The sequence below is a fragment of the Myotis daubentonii genome, chromosome 2, assembly GCF_963259705.1.
Source record: "Myotis daubentonii chromosome 2, mMyoDau2.1, whole genome shotgun sequence".
Lineage (NCBI taxonomy): Eukaryota > Metazoa > Chordata > Mammalia > Chiroptera > Vespertilionidae > Myotis > Myotis daubentonii.
The window spans coordinates 198,466,296-198,478,633 of NC_081841.1; the positions used below are offsets into that span (position 1 = coordinate 198,466,296).

At 36.4% G+C, this 12,338-nt stretch overlaps 1 protein-coding gene across 1 annotated transcript in view; it reads right to left on the reverse strand.

The window, feature by feature from the left end:
• Positions 1-12,338, reverse strand: part of ADAM32 (ADAM metallopeptidase domain 32) — a 99,509-nt gene that overhangs the window by 82,656 nt on the left and 4,515 nt on the right. The window contains exons 3-6 of the mRNA XM_059685345.1: positions 10,823-10,884; positions 7,905-7,980; positions 4,281-4,357; positions 2,470-2,647 (exon numbers count right to left, since the gene is read on the reverse strand). Coding sequence (XP_059541328.1) covers positions 2,470-2,647; positions 4,281-4,357; positions 7,905-7,980; positions 10,823-10,884 — 393 coding nt within the window. The remainder of the gene's footprint in view (positions 1-2,469; positions 2,648-4,280; positions 4,358-7,904; positions 7,981-10,822; positions 10,885-12,338) is intronic.

Consider the following 12,338-nt stretch of genomic DNA (forward strand, 5'->3'; position numbering starts at 1 on the left):
GCCCAGCTTCTGGCTGAGTGGTGCTCCCCCTGTGGGAGTGCAATGACCACCAGGGGGCAGCTACTGTATTGAGCATCTGCCCCCTGGTAGTTAGTGCATGTCATAGCGACTGGTCATTCTGCCATTTGATCGATTTGCATATTAGCCTTTTATTATATAGGACTGTGAAATAATTGGCACAATAAAGCTAATTACCTTATCTACTTCACATAGTTACCATTTTCTTTCTTGTGGTGAGAACATGTAATATCAACATTCTTAGCACATTTCAAGTTTATACTACAATATTGTTAACTATAGTCACATTACTATATATTAAATCTCCAGAATCTGTTCTTTCTGCATAACTACAACTTTGTACCTTTTGAACATTTCCCCAATTTTCTTTGTCCCCACCCCCTGGCAACTACCATTCTGCTCTTTGTTTCTATGAATTTGACGATTTTAGATTCCACATGTGAGATCACACAGTATTTCTGTTTTTCTGTTTCTGGCTTATATCACTTAGTGTACTAGTATATCTTCCACATACATCCATGTTGTCACAGTGCTAGGACTTTCTTCATTTTTTTAAAGCTGAGTGATATTCTAGTGTGTGTGTGTGTGTGTGTGTGTGTGTGTGTGTGTGTGTGTGACATTTTCTTTATCCCTCATTCATCAATGGATATTTAGGTTGCTTCCATATCTTGGCTATTGTAAATAAAGTGCAATAAACATGGGAGTGCAGATATTTCTCCAAGATACTGATTTCATTTCCTAGGATATATTCCCAGAGGCAGAACTGGTGAATCATATGATAGATCTATTTTTAATTTTCTGAGGAACCTCCATACTGTTTTCCAATAGAGACAGTACCAATTTACATTCCCACCAAGACTTATTATTTCCTGTCGTTTTTATAATAGGCATTCTAACAGGTGTGAGGTGGTATCTCATTGTGGTTTTGATTGACATTTCTCTGATGATTAGTGATGTTGAGCAATGTGTGGTGATGGATGTTAACTAGACTTATTGTGGTGATCATTTCATAATATATGCATATGTCAAATCATGATGTATGCTTTACACTAACATTATTTATTATATCCCAATTATATGTCAATACAACTGAAATAAAATAATTTTAAGTATAAACACATTTTTTAAATAGTCACAGATTGTAGATGTTAAAAGCAAAAGCACAAAGACAGAGTGTCTCACTCCCTCCCTATATTTACAAAAACACTGTCAAAGGAGGCTTAAGGGGATCTGGCCAGAGCACTAACACTGTCCACTATAGTGGATAATTTAAGCTACTGTGAATTACCCTCCTAAATTCCCAGAAGGAAAAGAGAAAAGTTAGTATTCAGTTTACAGAATTTAATTTTAAATTATATACATATATGTAACAGCACTGAACTCCTCAGTGCTGCGCCTTACTTTCACCGTACATTTGATTCCTATTATTATTTTGGACATAGGATTGGAAGCTATGGCGGATACACACGAGTAACAGAAGGTCAAACATATTGGAGTTTATTTCTCTCACATAAAATTCTGAAAATGGTGTTTCTGTCTTGTAAGTTCTTCAGGAGAAAGGCTCATTCTACCGTAGTGCTCTGCCACACATGATATCCCCTCGACCTTGTGGACTAGGGTGTGTCAACGAGTCCACAATGCGGCCAACAGGATAGGGGAGAAGAGTATAAGCCCCCTTCCTTTCGAATTCACTCCAGGCATATTATATAGTACATCTGCCCATGTGTCATTAGCCGTAACTTTATCACATGGCCTTACCTAAATGCAGGGAGGTTGAGAAATGTCTTTTGTTGCATGCCCAGCTAACCGCTGAGGGGTTTTATTTTTAAAAACTGGCAGAAAATGAGAACATGTACTGTAAACAGCTAGCGATGCCATATACCTCTTCAACAAGCTATGCATATTTATGCCACTTATACCTGCCACAGAATTCTTCTTTCTCACAATTACTTTTACAAGGACCCAAACATGCAGTTATACAGGGTGTACAGTGAACAATTTACATGGCTACACATGACAATCCTGCTTATGACATTTTAATTATATCTATAATTTCATTAATGCTGACTCTTTGGTTATGAATGCAACCTTTATAAATATTGGCTTTATTAAATAAATATAGAGATAAAATAAATATACAGAAATTTATTAAATAAATATACATAAATATAGAGATAAAAGCAGAAACTGAAACACACTAGTTAATTTTTAGAAAGTTATAAGAAACAAGATAAGAATTAAAAGTAAAGAATAGATTGTTGCAAGCAGGAAATGATGATATATGCTGCTTTTCATTCAAGGAAAATTATAAAAGGCTAAGAAAAGATGAGGCTGTTCTTAAGGAAAGTATATTTGCTATAACTATACATGAGGTTAATAAATTTCTTTTTTAAAATAAATTTTAAATGCAGTAACTATCTTGAAAGCAGTAATAAAGCATATGCAACTTACTTTTTCACTTATGGAAATGCTGTAGTCCATTGGTTTTTGTTCTAGGCCACGGCTATTTTCAGTATGAACTACAAACACGTTGTTTTCATTTTTTAATTTATAAAGAAGATGCTGAAATTCAACTTCCACTTCCAGAGGTTCAATTCCATAAGAAACATTTTCAAGTTGCAGCAATCCTCTGTAAAAGTAAGGATAACAAACAAGTGCTTTTAGTCAATTTTATAAAACTGACAGAATCAAAGAAGGAGAAAATACACACCGTTTTTGAGTATAATATTTTGACCCAAAACCTTTATATTTGGGATATGACTCTGAAGAGACAAAGCATCTCCAAACCACAAAATTAACTTCCCATTTCACTTCCTTTATGATTATAAATGCAGCAGAAATTATGCAATCAGTGCTAGGTATAGTGCACAGCATTAACAATGATCAAGTAGTTCCCTGTCTTCCAAGTCAGTGACGTTAAGAAGGCAATATAGAAATTATAATGAATTTTTCTCTGGTTTGTACTGCCTTAAAAAAAATGATTGCAGTGCTAACATGAGGTCCAGTGCACATATTTGTTCACCGATGGGGTCCCTCAGTCTGGCCTGTGTCATCTCACAATCTGGGATCCCTCAGGGGATATCATAGTAATGCAGTGAAACAGCAGGCAGCTGGGGAGGAGCCCGAGCCCAGACCGAGTGCCACTCCCGCTCACCCTGGCCCCGCTGCACCTGCTGCCACATGCTCGGTAGCACTGCTATGGAAGCGGAAGCGGGAGAGGCTAGCACAGCTGCAGCAGCGCTCGCCAGCCATGAGCCCGGCATCTGGCACCCGCTGGTCAGCTGAGAGGCGCTCCTGCTGTGGGAGCACACTGACCACCGGGGGGGGGGGGGGGGGGGGGGGGCAGCTCCTGCATTGAACGTCTGCCCCTGGTGGTCAGTGCACATCACAGCAACCAGTCAAATGGTCCACCAGTCGAACAGTTGACCGGTAGTTTAGGGTTTTATATAAATAGCCACTTTATTTAAAAACAAAATTTCACAGTAGTTATGAAAAGGTATTTATTTTGTTTGTGCATATAGCCTAATAAGAAATTTAAAGCAAGATTTTAAAGAGTAAAACAACTTTTGTAACTCTTCTTCCCTGAATACAGGTAACAGTTCAAGTGACTACTCCCGAAAAAAAAAAAATTTCAGGGTTACATGTAAAAGCACAGAGGCACTTTTTTTGTAAATCAAGGAACCTATGCTACCAATTGAGAATGAAAAATTTCCTGATAAAATGGGAAACTCTTTAAGCACTAAGGATGAAACCCTACAATTCTTAGGGACTTTAAGACACTGATATTATTAGAAAAATGAATACCATATTAATAATTATTTGTTTATACAGAATTGACTTCATCTCTCTGAAAATAATTTTCCTTGAGAAAAGCATGCCTTGTTTATATTTATTTCTCTGTATCTCCAAACATTGGCTAGTAGCTGGTACATGGAAGGTATCAAAATATTCTGTTTGCTGAAAAAAAATAAGCTATACTAAATTTAGCTTTTCAAACTTCCTGTAGTCAAGCATGTTCAACTGTCATTTCTGTAGTTAAGAAAAAAAAATATACAGAGCAAGGATGCCAGAAAATCTAAACTTTCAAAGAGGTAAGAAATATCTGGTCAGTGAGGAGAAGTAAAAGGACAGCAGAGTATAACTGAATAATTTCCACATGGGAATTTTCTTCCAGCTTCACACTTAATATCAACAAAACAAATCCAAAGCAGCCAAATATCATAACTATGATGTTGGCATATCAACAGCAGAAAATACATAACCGCAGTCCAGAGCACGTGCTGAGTATGACGATGGAATTTGGATATCCTTCAACATATCCTTCATAGTAGCACTGAGTCTAGGAAAGTAAAAAGTAAAGTGGTTACTTAGGAACTGAAAAAATTTTCTAATGATTTCTTATTTGATAAAATGTTCTGAATATTTTTCTAGGCTACACAATCTATATCAATATGAATAAAGCAATATTCAGATGAAAAGTCACCCTGCCACTTTTACTGTATGAACTACTCTTATCAGATTAATACTAGGGATTATTATCTTACATCATGCTTCCAAAATTAATTTCATATTTTTGATAAAATTATTTCCCAGTATATAAATTTGGGTCAATTAAAAGACTAAGATTATGAATCTTAATTTCTTTTAAATCTAATATTCTGCTAAAAGGAAACATTTAAAATATAAGGATATAGGAAGAATGAAGAACTAGAAAGAGATATAATAAAACAACAAAAACAAAAGGGTGATTTTGAAACTATACTAATACAAAAAAAGTCGACGTTAGGCAAAAAGCATGACTAAAGATAAAGAGGGACATTTCAAAATGATGTTTCAACTCACAAAGAAGATATATAAGTACCCTAAATTTGTATTCCCTTAATAACACGCCTTGGAAATATATAAAGTCAAAATTGAAAAAAAATTCATAAAAATAGATATATATTTTTATAGTAAAAGGTTTTTAAATGTACACTTCTGTCAGTAACTGATAAATAAAGCACTGAGAATTTATAGAAGATTTGAAAAGCATGTTAACAACCTAATACAGATACAACACTACACTTTAAAACTTGGATAACTGGAGAGCATTATGCTAAGTGAAATAAGCCAGTCAGAGAAAGATAAATATCACATGATCTCACTCATATGTGGGATATAATGATCAACATAATTTGATGAAGAATAGATCGATCTAGAGACAAATGGTAGGGGAGGGGGGCTAGAGAGCAACCAGAGGACTTATATGCATGCATGTTAGCATGGCCAATGGACGCAGACACTGGGGCGGTGGGGGCTTGCCTGGGTTGGGAAGGGATAGGGGAGGGGGTCAATTGGGGATAAAGGAGACATATGTAAAACTTTAGACAATTAAAAAAAAAAGGCAGAATACACTTTCTTTTTAAATAACCTAGATCATTTACAATAATGAAACCATATTCTGGCCATAAAACACAAGAATAAATTTTAAATTATTGCAATCATACAAAGTTTGGTCTCTGATCACCGCATAATTATGTTAGAGATCTAGCAAACATCGTGACAGAAAAAGAGGAATATTATATAATTTCCAAGATTCAACAGTGTTATAACGTTTGGTAAAGATCAGTGTAAGATTTATTAACACATTGCTTTATGTTGGAGCCTAGGAGAGGAAAGAAGAAGAAAAGGAAACTGATGGTCCTATCCAATATAATAAAGTAACGTAGTGTCCAATTCAATAATTCAACACATTTTTATTACACTAGTATGCTAACTATGCGTTAGACATTTTTCTAGGTATTGGGGGTACATAGGTGAATAAAAGAGACCAAAACCCTGGCCTCATGAAAGATTATATGGCACTGGAGAAACACAAAATAAAGTAAATAGACAAAATAGATGGCACATCATAAGTTGATACCGTTGGGGGGAAAGCAAAACAGGTAAAATAAGAGAACTAAGGGTAAGAATGCAATTTAAAATTGGGGTTAGTCAAGGACTAATGGGGTGATTCTGAGCAAAGATCCAAAGTAAATGAAGGAGAAAAACATGTGCTATTTTGGAAAAGAGCAAACATCTGGCCCTAGCACGGTTTGGCTCAGTGGATAGAGTAAGGGCCTGCAGACCGAAGAGTCCCAGGTTCAATTCCTGGCAAGGGCACGTACCTGGGTTGCAGGCTCAATTCCAGCCCTGGTCAGGGCGCCTGCAGGTGGCAACCAATAGATGTGTCTCTCTCACATTGATGTTTCTCTCCATCTCTCCCCCTCCCTTCCACTCTCCCTAAAAGTCAATGGGAAGCAAACATCTGGATCAGAGGAAATAGAAAATGCAAAGTTCTTAAAAGAACATGTCTGGTGTGTCTGAAGAACAGCAGGGAGAGAAATATGATTGGAACAGGTAAGGTAGAGACTAACAGGAAATGAGGTCAGACAGGAGAAGAGGACCAAACTGTATAAGAGCTGTAGTATATTGAAATGACTCTGGTTTTCATTTTGTGAACATTAGGTGGTCATCCCATGGAAGTTCTGAGCAGAGAAGTGACTAGAGGCCTGGTGCACAAAATTCATTGATCCTATTGACTAGATTTCAATAGGATCAATCTGGTTGCTGTCTCAAGAACTGACTGAGGGGATGGCAAAGTGTGGAAGTAGAAAGATTATTAAAGTTCTGGCAATAATCTATAATAATAAAAGCATAATATGCTAATTAGACTGGACAACCGAACGACCTTCCAGACTAAGCCGTGGCGGTGGAGGCCAAGGCAGAGGTGGTTAGGGGCAATCAGGCAGGAAGGCGAGCGGTTAGGGGCGATCAGGCAGGCAGGCAGGCAGGCAGGCAAGTGGTTAGGAGCCAGCGGTACCAGATTGTGAGAGGATACAGGCCAGGCTGAAGGACTCTTTCCCCCTTCTACCACACCCCCTCATCCCCCCGCCGCACAAATTTTGTGCACTAGACCTCTAGTCCAATTAAATAAGATGCTTACTTGGAAAAGAGTGGTTCCAGTTGATGGAGACAGAGGAAGAGGGTAGATTACAGATATACTATAATTTAAAGGGTAGATTCAGTAGAAATTCTTGATGGATGGGAGAGGGTAGCTATTTTCAACCTTTTTTATCTCATGGCACACATAAACCAATTACTAAAACTCTGCAGCACAGAAAAAAATACATTTTTTGCCGATCTGACAAAAAGATAGGAATAATTTTAATTCATTCACAACAGATGGCCATTCTCGTGTTGGCAGTTGTCATACTTTATTTGATGATCTAAGGGAAAAGATATCACTGCCTCAGACTAAATAGTCAGGTATTGCATGTTTTAAAAATCGGTGTGGGCCCTAACCAGTTTGGCTCAGTGGACAGAGCGTCAGCCTGCAGACTGAAGGGTTCCAGATTCGATTCCGGTCAAGAGCATGTACCTTGGTTGCAGGCACATACCCCAGTGGGAGGCAGCTGATTGATGTTTCTCTCTCATCGATGTTTCTAACTCTCTATCCCTCTCCCTTCCTCTCTGTAAAAAATCAATAAAATATGTTTTAAAAAAATCAGTGTGGCACACTGGTTGAAAATCACTGGAATAGAGGGTACAAAAAGTTTTCAATCTATGATTTTATGTCCAGTAATATTTGTGTTTGTCTTATTAATTTTTATGTTCATTAAATCAACAAAATACAAACTAATTAATTAAGTGGTAATACGTTCTAGGCAGAGTAGAAGGTGATGAGTCATTCTAATTTTCTTTAATTTACCAAGATTTCAGGAAAGTCTGAAATTAGGGGAAATTAGGCACACACAATAATGGATTCCTTAACTATATCCCCTGCGAATAAAGTCTTCAACGTAAAAAAAAAAAAAAAAAAAAAAAGGTTTTTAAAAAATCTGTATAACATACAACCTAAATCTTACCTGAATATTTGAAGAATGAGAATTCACAGATCCTTGTTTATACAAATAAACCATAAAATTCTCTGCTAAAAAAAATCTGAATGTAAAAAAGAATGAGAGAATTCTGAAAGTTATTCATTTTGAAACATATAAAGCAGCAGCAAGCAAGCTAACACCCTCAGACCAAATCTGACCCACCCTCCTCTGTGTTTGTAAATAATATTATGGAAACACAGCCACAGCCAGTGACTTCCTATGCTCAATGGCTGCTTTCCTGCCACAGCAGCAGGGTCTGGTCATTTTGACAGAGACTTATGCCCTCAAAACCAAAACTATTTACTATCTGGGCTTTAGAGAAAAAGTTTGCTAACCTCTGTTACAGATGATATTTTCTCTTCATGTTTATGTAATTTTTATTCAAAGGAATACACATTTACTCAAAGTACTTGTCCTATCTTAATGGACTCCTTCGAAGAAAATAGGGGAAAAGGAACTACAAGATGAGAGAAAAGCATTTTAAAATTTACAAAGGTATGAACTGGATGTAGGATTATGAGAGTTGTCTGTTCTTTCGTTTTTCCTAAATTGTATTACCATGAATACATGTTTCCTTTATAAAGAAGTGAAAGAGTATTGTGTAAAAGTCACATGAATCAGAACACAGGCACTAAAACTACATTCTAAGTCCAACCTTCTCTGGTGCCGCTGCCTGTATTTGCCATGTTATCTTAGTTAGGCTTCCTTACCTCAAGCTCACTCCTCCATCCAGTGTAACATAACCAGATCACCCAGACGAGTTTCTGTTGGGAATTCTTCACTAAAACTGATCTCATATAGGTTACTTACCTAATGACCCTCTAGTTGTGAAATCCAAAAGGCAGTTTGAAGTAAAACTACTGCAATGCACTTCCTGTTGCTGACCACATGCCCCTTCTTTAAAGCATCTACTCAACTTCAATCATACCATTTCCCCCTGGTTTTCCTCATATCGTTCTACTTCTGAAAATCCTTTCCTCTGGGTCCTTGCTTCTTCTCTTAAATGTTTCCATGGCATTCATCTGTGGGTTGTTTTTCCTTCTCACCTTTAATATTCACCTCCACCTCTATAGATTTATCTTGTTTCTTTTTGGTGCTTCATTTATACTTACATTAAAACCCACACCTCTCTTCCATGTTCTAGGCCAGTGGTCGGCAAACTCATTAGTCAACAGAGCCAAATATCAACAGTACAACGATTAAATTTCTTTTGAGAGCCAAATTTTTTAAACTTAAACTATATAAGTAGGTGCATTGTTATTAACTTAATTAGGGTACTGCTAAGGCTTAGGAAGAGCCACACTCAAGGGGCCAAAGAGCCGCATGTGGCTTGCGAGCCGCAGTTTGCCGACCACGGTTCTAAACCAAATCTACTTTCCAACTAGACATTACTCCTGGAATCTCCCACAAGCGCTATAAACAACCTCTCCAAAAATGAGTCCATATTTGCCCTGACTCAGGTCTGTTCCCCTTCTCCTTCACTGAATCTCTGCCACAACTCACTCTATCTAATCCATTAGCTAATCTTTTTCCTGCCCCCTCAGTATTTCTTTTAAAAAAGCCTTTCCTCTACACAGTCATAGTTCTGCTTCTCGTTATTTCTCACATAAGTTATTTGCAATAACATAATTGGCATAATGCTGTCATAATCATTATGTAGGTAATTTCCCAAAACAATATACACATGCTCTATCCATATCCCATGCTCCAGTCCCTAAATTTCTTACCACTATTCATAGTCCTGATGAGTTGTTCAAATGCAGTGTGAGTTCTCTCTCTTTGCCTTTTACAGTCTTGAAAAGTTATTTGTGTTATCATTTACCATATTCTCCCCTCTGTCTATAGCAGTGGTTCTCAACCTTCTGGCCCTTTAAATACAGTTCCTCATGTTGTGACCCAACCATAAAATTATTTTCGTTGCTACTTCATAACTGTAATGTTGCTACTGGTATGAATCGTCATGTAAGTATCTGATATGCAGGATGGTCTTAGGCAACCCCTCTGAAAGGGGCGTTTGACCACCAAAGGGGTCGCGACCCACAGGTTGAGAACCGCTGGTCTATAGGAATAGTTTAATTCTTCTTTTACTCAACACCAGTCTTTGGCATCTTACACAATGAGTCACTTGTTTACACATCTCTCTTTAAGAAACTTCCCCTCAGCCAAAAAACTTTGTTTCTTCTTTCTTTGAAAGCATTCATCTGACCTCCTCTTTCTTCTTTCTTTGCCCAATATTTTTGGTAAGTTATTTACACTTACTATTTTTGGTCTCAAATTAGCCTTTCCTTCATTCCATGTAGTCTAGCTTTACACCCAAAATTTAACTAAAATTGACCTCTTGAAAATCAAAAATTACTTCCTATCCAGCTTTTCACAACTGGGTTTCCATTAGAGAATTAAACCCCATAAAAGTTATTTCAATTATTTTCTCAATTCTCTGAAATATAATACAGAACTAGTACTATTTTCCATAAGCTATTCACTACTTCCCACACAGTGTATCATCTAATTTCTGTATTAAATCTCTTATTCCATATCCTGATGGTGGACCTAACTCCCTGATCAAATCTTAATACAATCAGTTACAGACTTAGTTATTTTGATATCCTGCCTTGATTATACAGGTCCTGCTGGTTCCACCAACTTAAAATCTTACCGATTAAAGTTCAGAAGATGAGTCTCTATTTTTTTGTTTGTTTGTTTCTAAATCCCCTTGTAACAAAAGGCTAATTTCATGAAGCATTAGCATAAAAAATTTCATTAATTCACAGAAGAATATCCATTCATCTGAAACAACTAAAAATGTAATAATGATGATATTATTTTAAATAGCCCATTTTTATTACAAGTAAACAAATTCATATAAATAAAAGAAATCCAAAACTAAAGAATAAAAACTGTACCTTTGCTTAAGGTGAACGGTATATGGCTTCTCATCTATTGGAATAATATAAGATATCTGTTTCTAAAAAAGGTACAAAAGAACTGAGAGTAAAGACAAATGAAATAGAAATAACAATTTTACACCAATTATTCCCTCCAAACAATGCTTAAAATGTCATTAAAATATCTCAAATTATGTGATTTTAAATCTGCAACAGCATATCAAAAAATGTAAAGACCAAAGGTAGCTTAATGGTTTCTTAAATGAGTATTCCTCTAGCATCCTGAGGTTTCCGTTATATAAAAGTATTTAGCAGTAGGTTTGTAAAATTGGTTCTTTGTACGAAGGACAGTCCTTTTTCACCTATCTAGATCTTTTCAAAAGTGGTGGAAATTGGTAGCTGAGGTACTACCAGTTTAGAATGATATTTATCACACCCCAGATAAAATGCAGATTGTTATATAGGAGTACTTTATAAATATGGTTACATGGAGCCATTCTAGCCATTTTTATAGTTGTGATGCACAATGTAACGTAAATATGTATTCCTTCAGTAAAATATGTATAGTTAATTGCCCATGATGAACAAAAAATGAGTATTATCATTGGGATTATTTGAATGATTAGAATGAGATTCAGTGCCCATATCTTAACAGTTCAGTTATCTCCAGGGCCATTCTCACCCTTTTAGAGCGAGTCACATGCAGGGTATATGAAACCAGGGGTGGTTTATTATCCAGTCTTCCTCATCCTTAACCTGTTCATAAGTATTTATTTACTAATGATTTTCTTATTAAGAGTTACCAGGTAAGAAAATGAAGTGTTTGCTCTTCATTTACTAAGTAATTGTAAACTCAGGTTTTTCATCAAAATAAAAATTCCATTGTTTTATGTTTTAAAATGTTTAGCATTTATCTATTATATAATACATTCTATTTCCACACAAAAAAATAGGCCCAATACAGGGACTTATACAGTATTAGAAATCTATATGTAACTGAATTTTAAGCTCGTTTAAAAGAAGAGCCTATATGCTATGCTGGAATATCTACTTAGGTGGCATCATTGGGATAAGAAGATATATCTCTATCAGTGAAACTCACTCCATTAGGTACAAAAATCATTTCAACCATTGTCCTAAAATGTATTGCCTGTTTCCTATATTTTTTTGAATATGTTATTGATTTCAGAGAGAGGAAATGAGAGGGAGAGTGAGGAACATCAATGAGGAGGGAGAATTATTGATTGTCCACTTCCTGCACAACCTAGCCTGCAACCTGGGCATGTGCCCTGACCAGGAATTGAACCGTGACCTCCTGAGCCACACCAGCTGGGCTTGTTTCCTATATTTTTAAACAGGAAATCCTTGAACAAAATTTGTACTGTTTTCAACTCTATCACTACTTTTTTAAAAGTTAAAACAGGGGTGGCAATCCTATCTAAAAAAAGATTAATATGCAAATTAATCATCACTTTGCGATAAAGATGGTGGCTCCCACAGCCAATAAGGAGGGAGTATACAAATTGATGCAACA